At 38.5% G+C, this 20,964-nt stretch overlaps 1 protein-coding gene across 1 annotated transcript in view; it reads right to left on the bottom strand.

The window, feature by feature from the left end:
- Window positions 1–20,964, bottom strand: part of Ddx50 (DExD-box helicase 50) — a 31,543-nt gene that overhangs the window by 8,915 nt on the left and 1,664 nt on the right. Inside the window, exons 2-12 of the mRNA XM_040732190.1 lie at window positions 18,287–18,580; window positions 15,502–15,577; window positions 14,975–15,153; window positions 12,674–12,791; window positions 12,375–12,560; window positions 11,790–11,935; window positions 7,343–7,492; window positions 2,698–2,859; window positions 1,123–1,242; window positions 397–470; window positions 17–176 (exon numbers count right to left, since the gene is read on the bottom strand). Of these exons, the coding sequence (XP_040588124.1) occupies window positions 17–176; window positions 397–470; window positions 1,123–1,242; window positions 2,698–2,859; window positions 7,343–7,492; window positions 11,790–11,935; window positions 12,375–12,560; window positions 12,674–12,791; window positions 14,975–15,153; window positions 15,502–15,577; window positions 18,287–18,580 (1,665 nt within the window). The remainder of the gene's footprint in view (window positions 1–16; window positions 177–396; window positions 471–1,122; window positions 1,243–2,697; window positions 2,860–7,342; window positions 7,493–11,789; window positions 11,936–12,374; window positions 12,561–12,673; window positions 12,792–14,974; window positions 15,154–15,501; window positions 15,578–18,286; window positions 18,581–20,964) is intronic.

Raw genomic sequence — 20,964 nt, 5'->3', positions numbered from 1 at the left:
TCCCACCCTTTTCTACCTTATCAGAGGTGATCAAAGATCGTGGCTCAAAGCTCGATGCACCAGAAATGTGAGCTAACGCTGCAGCCAGTGCATCCACGGCCCCTTTCTCTTCTATCAGTCTTTGAGCTGATGGTCGGAAGAAATCAACAGCAGCGTAAGAAACAGAGGCCAGAGACCTGTGGTTTAAAAATAGCAAATGTTCTTGGTCAGGCACAGGGCAAAAAATAAAGGCAAGATCATCAATGGGAAAAGAAAAGAGTAATAACATTTTCATGTAAATAATGTAACTAAATGTAAAACCCTTGTCTAAAGTTTTCTCTTATTGGAACTAGGAGAGCTTAAAGATGAACAGCCTAATACAGAAGAGGAATTACTCAGCAAGGTCAGAAAGCATACCTGATGGCATCCATGCTTTTAGATTTAACTAAATCCATTGTAGAAGGAACACCTACACGTTTAAAAGTAATTCCCTGAAAATGAAAGAATTACATTAAAGAAAAAGGAAGTCGTCATAGTTAATTTCTAAATTAATATAGTTGGTTGAATTTCCATTTCTTGGACTTAAAGATTTCCAAGCCCTAGCAGATGAAAAATTGCTGTTTCTAACAAACCATCTATAATCAAGTCCAAAAAAGAAACAACAACAACAACAACAAAACCTAAAAAAAAAAAATTGTCCCTAATTAAATCATAGAATTTCACTTGCAAAACAAAGCTGATTCAAAAAGAGAAAAAGACTACAAGAAAATGCAGACCATAAAAAATGTATTTTTTTATGAAACTGGTTATTATATTATCAATCTAACTAAAATATCAATGCCAAACCAGAGTCAGTTACCCATTTAAAATGCTTAGTAATCACAACAACACTGGAACCATTAACACACTTCCAATGTTAGTGTTGAGAGAGAAATTCAAAGATGTCAGATCTTCTGGCTTCACAATAAAAGCTGTATAAACAAAGTCCTCCAACTAATACAAATTTAGCTCTCCACATGCTTGACATCCAAATGCAATATAAACTAAGAAATACTGGGAAGGTATACTTGTGAGAACAAATATAACAACTCTCTTCTATGATATCATTTAGTTAGTAGACTGAAATCATTTAACTTTACTCACTGCTTTCTGTTCCACATATCTCAGTTGTCCTCTTTCTCTTGGTTGATAAAAACATACACAAATTCCTGTCCGGCCAGCTCTACCTGTACGTCCAGAGCGATGGATATAGGATTCAACATCCTAAGAAGAAAAAAGAAAATTTATTGTATAAACTCAACAAGTGAGCCAGCCATGATGCACACCTGTAATCAGTACTCAGAAGGCTACAAGTCTGAGGCCAGCCTCAAAAATTACCAAGAAAGAATTAGGCATGGTAGTGTAAGCCTACAATCCCAGTACTTGGGAGGCTGCTGAAGCATCAAGTTCAAGACCAGCCTGTATTAAAAAGCTTCAGGTATGCCTGGTCTGAGACCATTTCTCAAAAAAAGCAAAAATATATTCAATCTTTCTGTACTTTACAACATCACAAGTAATTCATATGCTAGAATTCTGTAATAAAAAAAACATTTAAAACCTATTAATCGCCAGGCGTTGGTGGCGCATGCCTTTAATCCCAGCACTCAGGAGGCAGAGGCAGGTGGATCTCTGTGAGTTCGAGGCCGGCTCCAAAACAATACAGAGAAACCCTGTCTCGAATAACCAAAAAAAAAAAAAAAAAAAAAAAAAAAAAGCTATTAATCACCTAGGTGTTGGTGGCACATGCCTTTAATCCCAGCACTCAGGTAGCAGAGGCAGGCAGATCTCTGTAAATTCCAGACCAGCCTGGTCTACAAGAGCTAGTTCCAGGACAGCCTCCAAAGCCATGGAGAAACCCTGTCTTGGAAAACCAAAAAAAAAAAAAAAAAGCTATTAATCTAAGACCTGAACACAGACAACATCAACAGACATGAAAAAAGAGGGAAATCTCACAGGGCCCCAATCCTAAACAAGAAACTACAGGCAATTAAGGAATGTTAAGGGTAAGAGAAATAGTCTTCCCTCAGGGAAGAGCCCTCCAATTGGTTATCTGATACCACGAGGTCAGTCCTGAAATCATGTATGTAAGAGTGACATAAGGACTGAGCAGATTCTCTTTATGTATTTAGGAATATGTGTGTGCGCACACACAAAAAAAGAGGCTCTGAATTTGGAAAATAAGGGGGGTTTATCTAGGAGGGATTAGTGGAATGAAAAAGAAAGAGGAAATGATGTGATTATATTTTAATTTCTAGAAAGTATTAAAAAACTATCTAAAAAGCAGCCATTTATGCACATACACTAGAGTTCTGTATATAAGCTTTTTATAATTCCTTAATGAGATGTGTATGCTGTTGCCATCACTTTTTTTTTGTTCTGTACAGGAATTTGGTATATATTAATAGCTGGCCTGGAACATGCAGTGACACCAGCCTCTGCTTCCCAAGTGCTGGGACTGTAAGTTTGTGCCACCATTCCTGGTTCCGTGTATGATTTTGTCAATCAATCTTTAGATGCAAATGGTAAAGTTTTTTATTTATAAGGTGGTACATTTGATCAAAATAATACCATTCTAACAAAACATAGGTTAAGATCAGCAACAAACGAAAGACATATTTTTCAAATCTTAAGCAACACTTTGTAAACAAAGTAACATTTACGAAACTATCCATTTCCTACCTGTGGAGGGGAACTCTGAATCACCAAGTCAACCTCAGGAATGTCCAAGCCACGGGCAGCCACATTGGTTGCCACCAGAACTTTAAAACTACCTTCTCTGAAGCCTTTCAAGGTAATTTCTCTTTGTGACTGTGCAATGTCTCCATGCAAACACTGGGCATTCTATTTGGAAAAAACAAAAAAGTGTATGTTTGACACCATAACTCTGTATCACAACACCAGTCAGTCTGTGCCCTTTACTTGTATTGTTTTTTTAAAAATTTATCTTTAATAACAATGTATGATTAATAAAACTGCTAGAGAGATAGTTCAGTAAGTAAAGGCACTTGCCACTAAGCCTGTAAACCTGTTCAATTCCTGGGACCCATAGACTGGAAGGAAAGAACAGAATCCTACAAGTTAACCTCTGATCTAGATATACACACTGTGGCATGTACACATGTATGCAAACACTAAATAGATAAATAAATGTAATAAATTCAAAAAACCAAAACACTCTAGAAAATATACTGCATAAAATGTAAATCTTATTTAGCATCAGCCTCTAAAAATAATTTATTGCTAATAGCTTGAAAGAAAGTTTATACAGCCTCTATTACATTTCTGGTGTCAGGGATTGAATCCTCGGCTCCTCCTAGGTCAAGTACTTCCTAGAATGAGCAGTGGATGAACAAACAGTTCAGTCACTGAGCTACATGCTGGACTGAACATGCTTGTCTACCTCCTTTTGTTTTGCAGGCAGTCTTGAAATGGAGCCCACGCTAGCTTTGCTGCTTTAGCTTCCTGGATGTGGAGATTTCAAGCATCGTGCCCAGTTTTTCTGTTTGTTTGGGTTTACGAAAGTTATTCTTTGAAGACTTATTTCATGTGTTTGGGTATTTCAACTCATTTATGCCTGTGTATCACGTTTTGCACCCTCAAAAGTCAAAAGACAGTAGCATACTGGAGTTAGAGATGGTTGTCAGCTACCAAGAGGGAGATGGGATTCAAACTCAAGGTCTCTGGAAGAGCAATGTTCTTAACTGCTAAACCATCTCTCCAGCTCTGGTAGGTTTTTTTAAGGCAGGTATAAACCAGGTTGGTCTTAAATTTGCCATACTCCTACTTTCTACCTTCTGAGCACTGGGATAGGTTTGTTATCAAAACCAGCTTGGAAAATTTTTTTTTGGGGGGGGGGTTCGGTTTTTCCAGACAAAGTTTCTCTGTGTAACAGCCCTGGCTTTCCTGGAACTCACTTTGTAGACCAGGGTGGCCTTAAACTTACAAAGATACCTGCCTCTGCCTCCTGACTGCTAGGATTAAAGGCATGTGACATAACTGCCTAGTTGAACATCTGTATTGTATATAAATTTTCAGAAATAATGCTGCAATGAAAAACCTTTTACTTACATCTTTGGATATGCCCATACATGTGTTTCAGAAGGATACTTACCTAGAATTAACCTAGGTCAAATATAATGACTATTTGGGGCTGGAGATGAAGCTCAGTTGGAAGAGTGCTAACCAAATATAGCTAAGGCCTTGGATTCGATATCCAGAAAAAAAATTAACTTTTTAAAAAAAGATGCATTTTTATGTGTATGGGTATTTTCTCTCCATGTATGTCTGTGCAGCACATGTGTGTACTGTCCATGGGGGCCAGAAGATGGGGTCATCAAATCCCATGAAATGGAGGGTTTTTTTTGTTTTTTTGGGTTTTTTTTTTTTTTTTTTTTGGTTTTTCGAGACAGGGTTTCTCTGTGGCGTTGGAGGCTGTCCTGGAACTGGCTCTTGTAGACCAGGCTGGCCTTGAACTCACAGAGATCCACCTGCCTCTGCCTCCCAAGTGCTGGGATTAAGAAATGGAGTTTTACAACTGATAGCTACCATGTGGATGAAGGGAATAGAGCCTGGGTATTCTTCAAGAGTAATAATTTTTTTTGTTTTGTTTTTGTTGTTGTTGTTGTTTTTACGAGACAGGGTTTCTCTGTCAGTCCAGCCCAGCCTCGAACTCACAGAGATCCGCCTGCCTCTGCCTCCCGAGTGCTGGGATTAAAGGCGTGGGCCACCACCACCCAGAGTAATAAGTAATCTTAACTGATAAACCACCTCTCCAGCTCCCAACGTTTTAATTGCTATTACCAAGAAATTATAAAAATTAAGATGTGCTGGGCAGTGGGGACACATGCTTTAATCCCAGCATTCAGAGAGGCAGAGGCAGGCAGATCTCTGAGTTTGAGGCCAGCCTGGTCTACAGTGTAAGTTTCAAGACAAGCTCCAAAGCTACACAGAGAAACCCTGTCTTGAAAAATCAAACAAAGAAACAATTATACCCACTTACTTTTCAATGTTCTGTGTTATTACCTCATACTCTACCCACCAATGCCAGTATATTATAAATCATAATCCTTGTTAATAGGCAAAAATTATATCCCAATCATTTAATTTGCTTTTTTATATTTGTTTTTATTTTACCCACATGTATATTTTACCCACATGTATGTCTATGCACCACATGCATGCCTGTTGTCCAAGAAGGCCATGGATTCCCTAGAACTAGAATTATAGATGGTTGTGAGTACCCATATGCATGATGGGGCTCTGAAAGAGCAGTCAGTATGCTCCTAACAACTAAGACATCTCTCCAGCTTTGTATTCTGTAATTTTTATTAGGCGGAACCTACTTCTGCTGTACTGATTGATAATGTGTTCCAGAAACTTTTCCTAATTTTTTGTTTTTGTTTTTTATATGTAGGGGTATTTAAAATGTCTGCATGGATGTCTATGCACCACATGCAGTGCCCACGGTGGCCAGAAGAGGGTGTCAGATCCCCTGGAACTTTAGTTACAGCTATTAGCTGCCATGTGGGTACTGAGACTCAAACCTGGGTCCTCTGGAAAAGCAACAAATGCTCTTAACCACTGAGTCATCTCTCCAGGCCCATTTTTCCTAGTATTTTAATAGTATCCCTAGCTGCTACTACTACAGTAAAAAAAAAATTCATTAGTCATTATTAATGTCTGATAATACATACGCCCAAGTAGCCAAACTTTAAAAACAACATGATCTCATATAGCCTAGGATAAGCTCAAACTTGCTCTTTAGTTAGGGATAACCTTGGACTTCTGATCATCCTACCTCCACCTTCCAACTCCTAAGGCTGAATACAGGCATATATGACCATACCTACTTTTATGCTGTACTGAGGAAGTGAAGGTCTTGTGCATGTATAAGGTCTTGGGCATGCTAGGTAAGAACTCTACAAACTGAGCTACATCCCCAGCCCCCACAGCATGCAAACTCCCTATATAAATTAATTTAATTAGTACTTGCTACATGTCTGGAATTGCCAAAATTGGGAACAATCATAAAGAATTGGCTCTGGGAGCCAGGCGTTGGTGGCGCACGCTTTTAATCCCAGCACTCGGGAGGCAGAGGCAGGCGGATCTCTGTGAGTTCGAGGCCAGCCTGGTCTACAGAGCGAGTTCCAGGACAGCCTCCAAAGCAACAGAGAAACCCTGTCTCGAAAAAAAAAAAAAGAAAAAAAGAATTGGCTCTGGGCCACACATGGTGATACACACCTGTACTGTCAGTATATCTACAGGTTGTTGAAGTAGGATGAGTAGGCTGGGGCAAATGTGGGATTCTATAGTGAGACCCCTTCTCAAACAAAGAGAGAAAGTAATACAAAAGAGAGAAAGAGAGAAAGGAAGAAAGAAAGGAAGAAAGGAAGGAAGGAAGAAGGAAGGAAGGAAGGAAGGAAGGAAGGAAGGAAGGAAGGAAGGAAGGAAGGAAGGAAGGAAGGGAGGAGAGCAAGAAGGTTCTAAGACTTGGACAGGCTTTTTTTTGGGGGGGGGGTTCTGTATCATTTTGGAACCTGTCCTGGAACTCGCTCTGTAGACCAGGCTGGGCTCAAACTCACAGAGATCCACCTGCCTCTGCCTCCCGAGTGCTGGGATTAAAGGCATGAGCCACCAATACCCGGTTCTGACAGGCATTTTTTTTTAAGATTTTATTTATTTATTATGAATACAACATCCTGCCTCCATGTATGTCTGCAGGCCAGAAGAGGGCACCAGATATCTTTACGGATGGTTGTGAGTCACCATGTGGTTGCTGGGAATTGAACTCAGGACCTCTGGAAGAACAAGCAGTCAGTGCTCTTAACCTGAGCCATCTCTCCAGCCCATCTGACAGGCATTTTAAACATAGTGTGATACACCTATACCAAGTACAAGATGGCGTAAGAATAAAAAAGAGAATACAACAAAAAGGGAAAGCAATACTGAAGCTGAGACCTGGACAATATTAAGGAATCAACTGATGGGCTGGACACATGTCTCAGAGATTAAAAGCACTTGCTGCTCTTCCAGGACCAAGGTTCAATTCCCATCAACCACATGGCAGCTCACAACTGTATGTAATTCCAGGTCCAGGGGATCTGACACCTTCACATACATGCAAGCAAAACCAGTAGGTTTGATTGCTAACAGAAGGGGTTAAAAAAAAAAAACCTATTAGACTTAATAGGTAAGAACGTTTGCTATGTCATCTTCTTCCTAAATTACTCTATTTTGAATAAACTATCAAGCTTAGTGCACAAAGAGTGCATCTTTGCCTACTGATCCATGCCCATTATCTACAAAGAGCATAAGGAAAGCTTACCTGCTTTATGTGTGGATTCATGGCCATTTCAGTTACATTCTTCTTAGTCTCACAGAAGATAATAGCCCTCCCTTCAGATCCACTGTAGACCTGAAGGACATCTCCAATAACTGCTGGTCTCTGAGACCAATGGCACTGGATAGCCAAATGCTTCAAGAAAAAAAAAAGGCAAAATGTTTCATCAAAAATTATTTTTTAAAGGAACTGATGATGTAAGCTCAGCTGCAGAGTATTTGACTGGATAAGATCCCTAGCACTACATAAACCAGGACTGGTGACACATACCTGGCGAGTAATCTCAGGGCTAGCCTAGTCTAAGAATGAAATCCAAGCAGAAGGGCTACGGATGTAACTGAATGGCAAAACATTTCATTAACATACAAAAGCTCCAGGGCCAATCCTTAGTGGTAGAAGGGAGATGAAAATAAGTGTTATTTGGATCTAGATAGACACAAAAATGTATCATATGAAACAGAGAAAGAAAATCTGCTGTTTCAAGGGTCTACTAGGAGAAGGCAGGAACGGAAAATGATTCAATAGGTCCCAGAGCTGCATTTTGGGGTGATGAAGACAGCATAAATATAATACTAGCAATACTGAATTAGATACAAGACAGGGCCCTGAATTCAATCTCCAGCATCAAAAACGATGATTAAAATAAGTCAGACAGGTACAGGAATGGGCAGATATATAATAAATAAAAAGAAACATTAAGCCAGGTGTGGTGCAGCCTCCCTGTCTGCTGTCTCAGCACTCAGGAGACTGAGGTTGCTGAGCTCATACCGGGATACACACCAGATTCAACCCCAAAGGCACATAAAGAGGAGGGTGCAATTCGAGCGAGAAGCAGAAAGATCAGGAGTTCAAGAAAGCCTTACTTACACAGCAAGTTTCAAGTCCCTCAAAAATTCAAAACTAACAAAAAAAAAATGAAAATAAAACATTAGCAATAGTGTAGCTGGAGTTTCTTTCCAGCCTGGTCGCACAGCCAATTAGTCCCCAAATAAGCACACAGAGACATGTTAATTATAAACTGTTTGGCCATGGCTTAGGCTTCTTATTGGCTAGCTCTCTCTTAAAATCCATTTCTTTTTTTATAATTTATTCATTTTTATTTTATGTGCATTGATGTTTTGCCTGCATATGTGTCTGTGTGAGGATGCCAGATCTGCTGGAACTGGAGTTACAGACAGCTGTGAGCTGCCATGTGGGTACTGGGAATTGAAGTTAGGTCCTCTGGAAGAGCAGTCAGTGCTCTTAACCACTGAACTATCTCTCTAGCCCTAATCCATTTCTATTAATCTAAGTATTTGAATATGGTCTTATCCTACCAAAGAAGGGTCTGGACCTGTTACTCCTTCCTTGGCTACATGGAACCTCCTGGCAGCCCCAGCACTCTCCTCGTCTGGAAGTCCCACCTATACTTCCTGCCTGGCTAATGGCCAATCAGTGTTTTATTCATCAACCAACAAGAGAAACATATATACAGAAGAACATCCCACATCATAATAGTATCTAGATGCTAAGTACATATATATATATTCACCAAAATTCTTTCAACCTATCTAAATATTTACAAATTTCACACAATAGAAATGTTTGGAAAAGATTATACTACACTTTAAATCTAATATTCTTTTTTGTTATTCAGCTCATCTTTCATTAGCTTATTTAGTGTAAGCATGTTTGCACATGAGCACATACCACAGTACATATGTAGACAACCAAAGAGACAATTTGTGGGACTCAGTTCTCTCTTTCTACCATGCAGGTCCCAGAAATCAAATCCAGGTCATCATCAGGTTGGTTGCAAGCACCTTTACCCATTAGATCAGCTCACTGGCCCTATTAATCTGGGTTTAATTTCATTTATGTTTAGGACTTACCTACTTTTATGTATGTGGATGTTTTGCCCATTTGTCTGTATACCATGTGCATGTAGTGCCCAAGAACTCTGTGCCATCTCTCCAGCCCACATCTCGTTTGTTCTTTGTTTTGTTTTCCTGCTTTCAACAGTGTCGCACTAAGTAGCCCTGGTTGGCCTGGAACAGCCTACTCAGAGATCTACCTGCCTATGTCTACAACACACATAATAATGGAATTAAAGGCAAGCACCACCAATCTTGGCTTAAATTATTCTTAAAAAAATTAATGTGACGTTGCAATTACAGACTATATGCAAAACAAATCCAAAAGGAAAAAGAAAACTAAAAAGTGCTTATACTACCCATGACAAAATCTGATTCTTCCTCTAGCTTAAAGAAAAAATAAAAGTGGGCAGTTGTGATGGTAGTATCAGCACATACCTTTAGTCCCAGTGCTCAGGAGGCAGAGGCAGGTGGATCTCTGTGAGTTCAAGGCCTGTCTACAAAGCTACACAGAAAACTAAGAAAGGATTCAAAACAAAAAACAAACAAACAAACAAACAAAAAACAGAAAGTAAAGAAAACCTGAATTAGATCAAGTCCACAATTTAACTAACATGTGAAGTAACATGACAGGGTACACAGAAGTAAAATGAAGACCACAGAGGACAAAGATAAATCACTAATTGTTCTGTTTTCAAACAAAAAGTACAAAGTGGGGAAGGTAATGAGACATGATGGCAGACCAGTAATGTGATGACAAGATGTATGGAGCAGCCTAGGCTACATAGCAAGACACTGACTTAACAAACAGCTGTGTGAGGTGGTACACATCTTCAATCCCAGCACTAGGGAGGAAGAGGTAAGCAACCTGAGTTCAAGGTCAGCCTTGTCTACAAAAGAGGTTCTAGACCAGACTGAGGCTACATAGTGAGACCCTTTCTCAAATACAAAACAAAACAGCACTGGGAGAGATATCTCAGAGGTTAAGACAGACTACTGCTTCACCAGAGGACCTTGGTTTTAGTTCCTAGCATCCACACAACCATCTAACTCCAATTCGAGGAGATCCAACGCCATAGATACAGGTAAAAACTCATACACATGAAATAAAAATAAGGCTAAAAAACAAACAAATAAACAAAAAAAAAATCACTGTTGCACGCATGCCTGTATTCTCAAGACCTGGGAGGTGAACTCAAGGTAGAAAAATAGATGTGGTTTAGTTGGAAGAATGCTTATCTAACATGCATGAAGGCCTGGGTTCAATCCCCAGTGCCACAGAAACCTGGTGTAGTAGCAGTACTTGGCCTATAATCCCAAAACTTGGGGGATAAAAGCAGCAGGATCCAAAGTTAAAGGCCACCTTCTGCTAGCAAATGAGTTTGAAGCAGCCTTTGATACATGAAAATGAAATGATGGCTGGTAGTACTTCAAATGCAGGAGTAAAAATATGAGGGGAATAAGAAAGTCTAAAAGATAGTGCATATTTGTTATATCATTCAGTCTTTGTGTATATTTGAAAATGTCCTTGATATACAAAAGTTTCTCAGACCACCTTGCAATGCAATGTCCTCTTTCAAAATAATTATGTTGTTACCTATTCTTTGAGCTTACAATTTATAAATACCTAAAGAATCCATTTAGCATTACATGTTTTTGATTTGTTGAGTTTCTAAGAATCATGTTTGCAATTTTCTTGTTGTTCCTGATGGTACATGCCTTTAATCCCAGCACTTGGGAGACAGAGGCAGACCCATCTAAGACTTATGGCCAGCCTGGCCAACAGAGTGAGTTCCAAGACAGCTAAGGCTACACAGAGAAACCATATCTCAAAAACCCAAAGAAGAAAGTTTGTTTTAATTACCCTTATTTACTGTGTGTTCATACTTTTGCATACCATGGTGCATGTGTGAAGGTCAAAGGACAATTTGCAGAAGTCAGTTTTCTCCTTTGACTATATAGGTTCTGAGATGAAGCTCAGGTCATCAGGCTTGGCCAAAGGTACCTTTACCCACTGACCCATGTCACTGGTCCCAGTAATAAATATTCTTTTCTTACTAATAAAAACCACCTGTCGCATTCTTTTCTTGGATGTGCTACTGTTTGTCATACTGTCACACTGTAGTTCAGACTGACTTGTACCTCACTATGTAGCCTCTGATCACTTCAACTGAAGGGGATACTCCTGGCTCAGTCTCCTCAACACATGCACCATCACACCTGGCATCTACAGCAATAAATAGTTCTGACATGTTTTACAGCTGCTTGAAGTTAGGCCTTACTTGTTCATACATACCTGCCACTTCTATTTAGTCTATTTGCTCCTAAGTTTCAGACTACAGAAATACACATGTATTTTATTTTTCTTTGAGAGTTAGAAATTGAATTTACAGCCTCACAAATGCTAAACAAATGCTCCATGATTAAGCTATAGTCCAAGGCACTACTATATATCTTAATAAGGGCAGGAAAAAGAGATGAGGCTAAAAGAGCTACCTCAAGATTGAGTTCAGCTTCATCAAATTTCAAAGTAAACACCAATTAAAAGCTAAAATCTACATGCTAGCAAAGCTACTTACTTCCACAGTGGTTGCAGCTTTTTGAGTCATTTTTCCAACAAGGTCAACCTGTTCATATCTGGATTTCATGTATTTTTTTGCAACTTTGTATACCCACTGTGGGCAAGTTGCAGAAAAAAGTAAGGTCTGAGGATTGTCTTCTGAATCTTAAACAAACAAAAAGAATTCAAATGTTTTCTTAATGTCTAATGATGTACCCAGCTTTAAAAAATTACCCAAACTTCAAAACAAAAGAAAAATTCAAAACTTGGGGCAAGTTTTTAACATACAAACCTCAATGCAACCACTAGACTTTTACAATGAAACAAAAAGAAAACTGAATGAGGAAGAAAAGGATTGAGGAAAGAACCACCACCCAGGAAATGGATAAAATGAGTTAGTACATCTACATAGATTGATTAGAGTATAATCAAGAGAAGATTCAGAGCATGTTTTATATTTTCTTATTTTAAGGAGCAGTTACCAAATAACTTTAATTTTGTTAGACTACCAAAAGACAAAGCATTAAAAATTATGAAATTTTTAAATTTATAAGCTTTTTGTCAAAGAACAGCTGTTAGTATACTTATTTCAACTAGGACACACCAGTTTTGTAGGATTCATGAATAATATCTTCAACTTGTTCAGCGAAACCTAAATCTAACATTTGATCTACTTCATCAAGCACAACATGGCGCAGCTTCGAAAGATCCAAACGGCCACTTTGCAGATGGTCTTTGATACGCCCTGGGGTCCCAACAAGGATGTCAATACCATTCCGAATGTGATTAACTGTAAGGAGAAAAACACAATGAATATGTTAAAAATCAAATATATGCTTTTTTACATGATTTCTTTAGATTTAAAATCAATACAACTTTTGACTATTGTATGTATTTACTCACTTTGGCTTTGATATGATGTTCCACCATAAAAACACGCCACATTGAGTTTTCTAGTTATATCTTTGAAATCTTTGGCTACTTGATTTGCCAGTTCCCTTGTTGGAGCCAAAACAAGTACCTGAGCAAGAAGTTTAAAAAACAGAGAGATACCTTTTCTAAAGACTGATATAAACACAATGTGAAAGGACATTTCTGTAAAGATGCATTTAGAGTAAGAATATCAACATTACCTTCACAAGCTCTTAAAGACAGAGCTAAGCATACTGTTAGTGGCAAAATAATCATCTAGCATGCATAAACTGGGTTTAATCCCCAGCTCTGGGGTATAAGAGCAGAGAATACAAATACTAATAATAAGAACAGTTTACATTTACTACAACATATTTTATCAGATTTCAAAAGTTATTTTCTTGGATTGGGAATAATTCAGTTGGTAAAGGGTATGCTTAGCGTGCATAAAGCCTATCGTCCAAGCCTTAGCTTCGCATATAAGTGGGTGTGGTAAAGAACCCTTAAAATCCTAGCATTTGAGAAGCAAAAGGATTGTCCTCAACTATATAGTGACCTCAGGGCCAGCCTGGGCTACATGAGACCCTATCTCAGAACAACAAAAAAAGACCTTTTTTTTTTTTTTTGAGACAACTTTTCTCTGTTGCTTTGCTTTGGAGCCTGTAGACCAGGCTGACCTGAAACGCAAAGAGATCTGCCTGCCTCTGCCTCCCATGTGATGGGATGAAAGGCATAGCCACCACTGCCCGGCTTAAGAGACTTTCCTAATGAGGTTCCCAAGCCTTTTTGATTTCTTCATCCCTCTCTATTCCTTCTTCAAATTTATATTACTCCCCTAAAGTATATATAAACAGACAGTGTGCACTATCTGCCAAATGTCTAGATCATCTATTCAAATGTAAGGTCAATGAATGCAAGTTTATGTCAGGTGAGTCACTGTATTTGCTGCACTTTAGAAGCAGGTACAGAATGAAATTCCAAATGTATTTGTCACAGTAAAGATGGTCCATGCCGGGCGTTGGTGGTGCATGCCTTTAATCCCAGCACTTGAGAGGCAGAGGCAGTCGGATCTCTGTGAGTTCGAGACCAGCCTGGTCTACAAGAGCTAGTTCCAGGACAGCCTCCAAAGCCACAGAGAAACCGTCTCGAAAAACCAAAAAAAAAAAAAAAAAAGATGGTCCATACACTCAGTGCTTGTGCTTTGTATGGCTTTGTATGAATCAACGATTGTGATTAGTGAAGTTTTTCTCATGAAAAACAGATGAGGTGGCATTCATATCCCAATTTTACAGAAATGGAACTTGAGTCACAGTGAAGATGTAAGTCTTGCCCAAAGTCCCACAGCAAGAACTGGTAGTAGTGTGATCTCAGGAATAGTTTCTAACAGACTAAGGTACAGTACAACTGTTTCCTATCTGCATTGCTTGCAACTTTACCTAATTTCAACAAAGAAAAACAATTTATCCTGTAAAACCAACACAGCCAATATGGCCATGATAGTTGATCCTAAGCCATTATGATGTTATTCAATTCATATACATGTGAATTTGCTTTTATAGTTTAACATTAGAAGTATTTAAAAGAACAAACATACCTGTTCAAATAATTATGATGAGTTTTCTTCTTCACTGATACAAACCTTAAAGAGCACACAGGGTTCTAAAAATGTCAAATTTTAAACTAGAATTTTACTAGTTCCCTTGTTAACTGATTTTACTATTTAAAATTAAGACATATCTCTAGTACCGAATAATAGCAATATCACTGGTATAATATTCACAAAAGTCAACCTGTGAAATAACACTGAATAATTATTGAATCACCAAGTGAATACCTCATTGGAAAATTCATTATTTGTAAGCAAAGGTCATGAATGAAGAGAAAAGTCACTAAATAAAAATACTCTATAAGGTAAATTGATTTTATAACACAAAATTATGGAAGTTATCTATACATCCAGAGATAGTACATTTGTATTCATTAACTAATGTAATTTAGTTTTGCTTGAAATTTGCCTATATGAAAAACAATGAATTTTTACTTTAAGAATCAAAATTTTTTATAAAAAAGGGGTAATGACTCTAATGAGAGGGTGTATACCTGACCTTGAGACTAGTATAATTCTTTCAGGGTTTAGGGTACAATTCGGTGGGAGAGCATGAGCTTAGCATGCACAAAGCTCTCAAAAAAACCCAAAAGACAAAAAAAAAAAAAAAAACAAAACCGAAAGACTGTTTTTCCTCTGTCCCTTTTCATTATGTTAAGAGCTTTTACTCCCTTAATAACCGTTACCTTTGGTGAGCGGCTTTTTTTAACTGTTTCTTGATTTCTTTGGAGCCTTTCAATCAAGGGTATGGCAAAAGAGAATGTCTTTCCTGTTCCTGTCCGGGCTTGAGCAATTAAATCTTTTCCTTCATATACAGGACCAAAGGTTTTAACTTGAATAGGAAAGAGATATGTTACCCCTCGACCTGTAAAATGAGATTTCATTAAAATTTGTGACTAGCATTAGGAAAGAAAAATCAGTTCATTTGAAAATGACAATCCTTATTCACTCCATGACTGCCTAAAGACACGCTACCTAGTAATGGTTACAGTTATTCCTACCCCAAACAGGAATTAGAATAAAATGGTCTGATGTGACAAACACATATAACACAGTTAAAACAAGTCAGAATAAAGAAAAGAATGATGTAGAAATAACTGCAATTAAAAAGAGGGGGGACTATTTATCTTTTAAATTCTCCTTTTAGTCAGGAAAAGAACCAGAGTTTTATAAAATCAGAAGCAGATATTCAGTGACATGAAAATCACAGTACCTTTCAGAAGCTTTATAGTCTCCTCAGAAATGGAGAAATTGGAGAAGGCTCCTTCCTTTTGTTCACGTGTTAGAGTCTGTCAAAAATGAAACCAAAATTCTAAATAATAGTTTATATATTGAGTTTTACTCATTTTGAGAAAGAAAGGGAAGGCTTTCCAGATAGGACACATGTAGCCTGGGCTAGCCTCAAACATACAAGTGTTAGAATTAAAGACATAAACTACCATGCCCAATCCCATAAAATATTTTCAAACATATTTTTTCATCCTTTAGTGTCCTTTTAAAAAACTATGCTTCTTTTAAATTTATGTGTCTGTGTGTATGCCATATGTGTGCAGGTGCCCAAGGAGATCAGAAAGGAGGTCCCCTGGGGTTAGAGAGCTAAAGTACTGGACAGTTGTGAGCTGCCCAATGAGGGCGTCAAATTGAAACTGTGTCCTCTAGGATAACAGCATGAACTCTTAACTATGAAGTCATATCTCTGGCCCCTTATTGTTCAGATGATTGCAGAACCAGGAAAAGCTTTTTTTTTTTTTTTTTTTTTGGTTTTTCGAGACAGGGTTTCTCTGTGGCTTTGGAGCTTTGGAGGCTGTCCTGGAACTCGCTCTGTAGACCAGGCTGGCCTCGAACTCACAGAGATCCGCCTGCCTCTGCCTCTCGAGTGCTGGGATTAAAGGCGTGCGCCACCAACGCCCGGCTAGGAAAAGCTATTTCTAATATTGATGCATCATACACTATTAGTGTCTTTACATAAATATATATACACATATATGTATAATTTGGACTTAGTTTTATGTTTGTGTTTGTTTGCTTTTAGAGTCAGGTTTTTCTTTGTAGCCTTGGCTGTACTGGAACTAACTCTGCAGACCAGGCTGGCCTCGAACTCACAGAGATCCATCTGCTTCTGCCTCCCAAGAACTGGGATTAAAGGCGTGTGCTACCACTGCCTATCAGGAATAGCTGTGTTCTACTGCATAGACAGCATATTTTACTTACCAACTGCCCATTATTAGACATGCTGGCTAATTCCTAAAAGCAGAATTCCTGAAATCTAATTTGATAGAAACAAAATAACCAGGGCTTGAAATACATTTTGACATTTAACAACAATTTTTTTTCTTGCAGAGGACCTGAGTTTAGTTCCCAGATCTCACATGAGGTGGCTCACCAACATCCAAGGGATTCAACACCCTCTTCTGGCTTCCCTGAATGCCACAGCCATGTAACGAACGCACTCAAATAATCAACAGTTAACTTTGCATTAGGCAAACTTCAACAAAGCCAGGAATAATCTATACATTCTAACAGCCCTTACTGAACTCAATTAACATATGTGTTTCTTTTTTTTTTTTAACGATTTATTTATTTATTACATATACACCAGATTGAATTGTAGATGGTTGTCAGCCACCATGTGGTTGCTGGGAATTGAACTCAAGACCTCTGGAAGAGCAGTCAGTGCTCTTAACCTCTGAGCCATCTCTCCAGCCCCCAACATATGTGTTTCTTGACAAACAACAAATTTACAAGTAGAAAAAAAATATGGAACAATACAAAGATTCACGCCTTCCCACAGCCCTCCAAGGGTTTCACATAAATTAATCTCAGTGCACCAATGTTTGATACCTAGTACAGAATAATGGTGAGGGCTTAAATTATTAGCTATTATCATATTTAAAGTTCGTATCTAACAGAGGCCAGGCCAGGCACGGTGGTGCTTGCCTTTAATACCTGTACTCAGGAGGCACAGGTTGGGTTCCCAGCACCTATGTGACAGTTCACAACCATCTGTAACTCCAGTTTCAGGAGGTCTGACACCCTCTTCTGCCTTCAGTAGGCATAGGACATGTACATAGCGCATTTATATTCATGCAAAAAAATCCCACTCATACATACATAAGGGGGGGGGGACTCTTTTAAAAAAGAAAGTAACTGGGCTGGAGAGATGGCTCAGAGGTTAAGAGCACTAGCTGCTGCTCTTCCAGAGGTCCTGAGTTCAATTCCCAGCAACCACATGGTGGCTCACAACCATCTGTAATGAGTTCTGGTGCTCTTTTCTGGCCTGCAGGCATATATGAAGTGCTGTATACATAATAAATAAAAATCTAAAAAAGAAAGTAACTATCCTAAGAGGTAGGGCAGATATAAGGTCAGCACAGCTGGGCACGATGGCACACACCTTTAATCTCACAACATAGGAGGCAGGCAGATGACTCCCTCATGAATTCCAGGCCAGCCAGGGCTACTGAGTGAGACCTTATTTCCAAAACCAAAAACTCTACGTGGTGGTATGCACCTGTAATATCAGCACTTCTACATAGGAAGTTTGAGACTAGCCTGGACTAGTACATGAGACCCCATCTCAAATAAACAAAGACAACTACAGCATGTCTACTATACTTCCCCACATTTAATATCCAGAGAAACTCTTACTCAATAAAGGAAGTGGGTAGCAACAAGTTAGCTCAGTGGTTAAGGGCACCTGCTGCCAAGCTTAACAACCTGAGTTTAATCCTTGAGACCCATGTAGCAGAAGGAAAAGTGACTTAACTTCCACATACCAAAAACAAACAAACAAATGCTGAAAAAGACAATAGAACGAAAGAAAAAAGGGCCCAAGAGGAAAAGAGTCAGGTTTCAGCTACACTAGTTCTCTGGTTCAAATAAAACAATAGAAACTAAGCAGGAAACAGTATAGAATCAATTCTAATGAACCTAAAAGATCAAGCTGGCCTACATTTCAAAGACAACATCATAAGCAACGTAGTAAATATTATGTATACCTCCTCCACTTTATCACTTGATTTATGAGTAGAATTTTCTAAGGATGACACTCGCTTTGACCTTCTTTCATAGGTATCAACATCTCCATTTGGTACGTCTTTTCTTCTGGACTTATGAGATGGGGAGAATTCATCGGAAAGTCTACTAAGTCCTCCTTCAGTGTCTCCATTTAGCTTCTCTCTTGTTTTAGCTTTTTTGGGCTTGGGAGCATCCAGGTCATCTGTAACACCATTTTCTCTTGTTTCTGTTTTCTCATCTGATTCATAATGGTGCCTTGACTTCCTTCTATCACTCTGTAGACAAAGAAAGAAAGAGTGACAAGCTCTCCTTTTAGGACTCTCAAGCTCAAGAATGACTCCCCAACTGGCTAAGCTCAACCTACAATTACACTCAACACTACCTGCAAGAAATCCAGACTGGTTAGTAATTCGAAGTCTGCATCTTACCTGCTTCAACTTGTCATGCCATCTCTTGCCTTTTCAAGACTCAGTCTCTAAGAACATTTCTAATCCCATCCTAAGATTTTTAGGAAAATTAAATAGTTCCACCTCAGAAAAAGAACGAAGTCTCAACATTATACATGAAAATACAAATAAAAACTTCTAACATCTCCAAAAGGGAAAAAAATTTATTGAGTACCTACCCATCATTGTGTAATGTTTTCGGCTTATCTTGTTTAAATCTTCATAACAACCCTATCAGGGAAGTACAGGTCCATAATCCCTTATCCGAAATTCCGAAATCCATAAAGCTCTGAAAACCGAAAGTGTTTTTGTAACTTATATGGAGACAAAACCTTATCTGATCTGAATTCATTTGATGGCAAAATTTGACTACAACTAATGTGAAGCTACTTATATAGTCTTTTCTTTATCCCATCTACTATGACTATCCATATTTAATATTAAGGATGCAGGTCCCCAACCCTTCTAACGATTTCTAGTTATTTCAAAACACATCTAGCTCCAATGATTTTGGATAAGGGATGGTGAACCTGTATTATCTTTGCTACTTTATAGATACAGAATTTAAGAGGTCAAATACTTGCCAAAGGTTCTAAATGATATTCTGCTGGTAGAAGTGGACAGAATGGAATGTAGCCCTGTCTGACCTGAAAGTCTAATGTTCTTTTCACATCATTCTTCCTCCCTGAATTGTTTGTTCTGTTTTGAGACAGAGTCTCAAGTAGCTCAGGTGGCCTTTAACACTTGATCGACCTTCTTGCCTCCACATTCCCAAGAACAGGCATGTACTTACTAGTAGACATAGTTCTCCTTGAACTCTGATTAAAGAGAAACAAAACTATGTCATTTATACAAAACCAATTGTTACACCTCCATAGAAGGACTATAACCTTGACAATTAAGACTGTGTTTAGGCTAACAGAGCAACGACAAAAAAAGCCAAACACCAAGGCACAATTCTGTAACTTCAATTTTAAAATGCAAAACTAAGACTGGAGAGATGGCTCAGTGGTTAAGAGCACTGGCTGCTCCTCCAAAGTACTCAGGTTCAGTTCCCAACACCCACAGGGCAGCTCCAGGGGATGTGATAGCCTCTAGTGGCCTCACAGGACAGGCATGCACCTGATACACAGACATACACACAGACAAAACACCCATACACATTAAAAATAAAAAAGATTTTTAGATTTCTTTAAAATACCAAGCTGGAGGGAAGGTTCTTTTGTTTTTTATTTGTATGTTTTCAATATTTACAGACACAAAAAAATGATTTGGAAATTTATTCCTTCAGTCACTTGGTCAAATAAATAAAATAAATAACTTGCTTCAGAAAATATTAGGCAGCAGCACTTCATTATACTAAAAACTACAAGCAACAAACTTTCACCATTCTGATACAATTTTTTAAAGAGCTTTAACATAAAAATTTCTCATCCATAAAACAGTTGAGAAAACTGAGTAATATGTGAAAATGCCTAAAAAAAAAAAGTGCTACACCATTGGATCTTTAATTAACTGCACTAGTCCACAGCTCCCTAAAGAAGTCAGTCCTACAGAAAGCAAGATTTGTACACTCAGCCCTATACAGGACCTTGCCCTTTGGGGAGAAGATGGAGCAAGCCAATGTGACACCTCTAAGTCAATCCCTGCAACATCCTAAAGTGCTGAAAACTCCACTAGTCTATACTAGAGCTATAGGGCCGGACACTCTCTCCTGTTTCCATTGCTCTATGTCTAATTTCATTCGCTCTCAACCTTACTCCATGTTTCCTCTTCCTCAGCCTCAGCAGAAGCCTAAGTCTTTGCCTTTAACACATACTTCCATACTCTTTTCTACCTTCATTCATTTTCTAAGAACACAAATTCCCTATCTCAATATACCCACAGTAGAATCATCTTCATTGCACCAGGCCTGGCCTAATGTTCTATTTCTGCTAGTTCATATTCCAGTCCATTTCCAAATCTCTTGTTCTCCTTCATGAGGGGCAATCAACAGGTATATTTCTGGAGAATTTACAATGTGCAAGCTACCAACATATAAGAACATAGTGAACTGTAAGGATACACAAAGATAGCATCACTTTCCTCAAGAATCTTTGGGAGGCATTCACAATATATAAAGAAAAACTAACTTTACAAGGTAGAACATAAAAACACCAATTACAAAGATAACAGTGGGACAAGACCTTGAAGGGGAATGAGACTGTTGTATA

This window comes from Mesocricetus auratus, unplaced genomic scaffold, assembly GCF_017639785.1.
Source record: "Mesocricetus auratus isolate SY011 unplaced genomic scaffold, BCM_Maur_2.0 Super-Scaffold_100027, whole genome shotgun sequence".
NCBI classification, from domain to species: Eukaryota; Metazoa; Chordata; class Mammalia; order Rodentia; family Cricetidae; genus Mesocricetus; species Mesocricetus auratus.
Note: the sequence above shows the minus strand (reverse complement) of the source record. Positions and strands in the feature narration are given on the sequence as shown.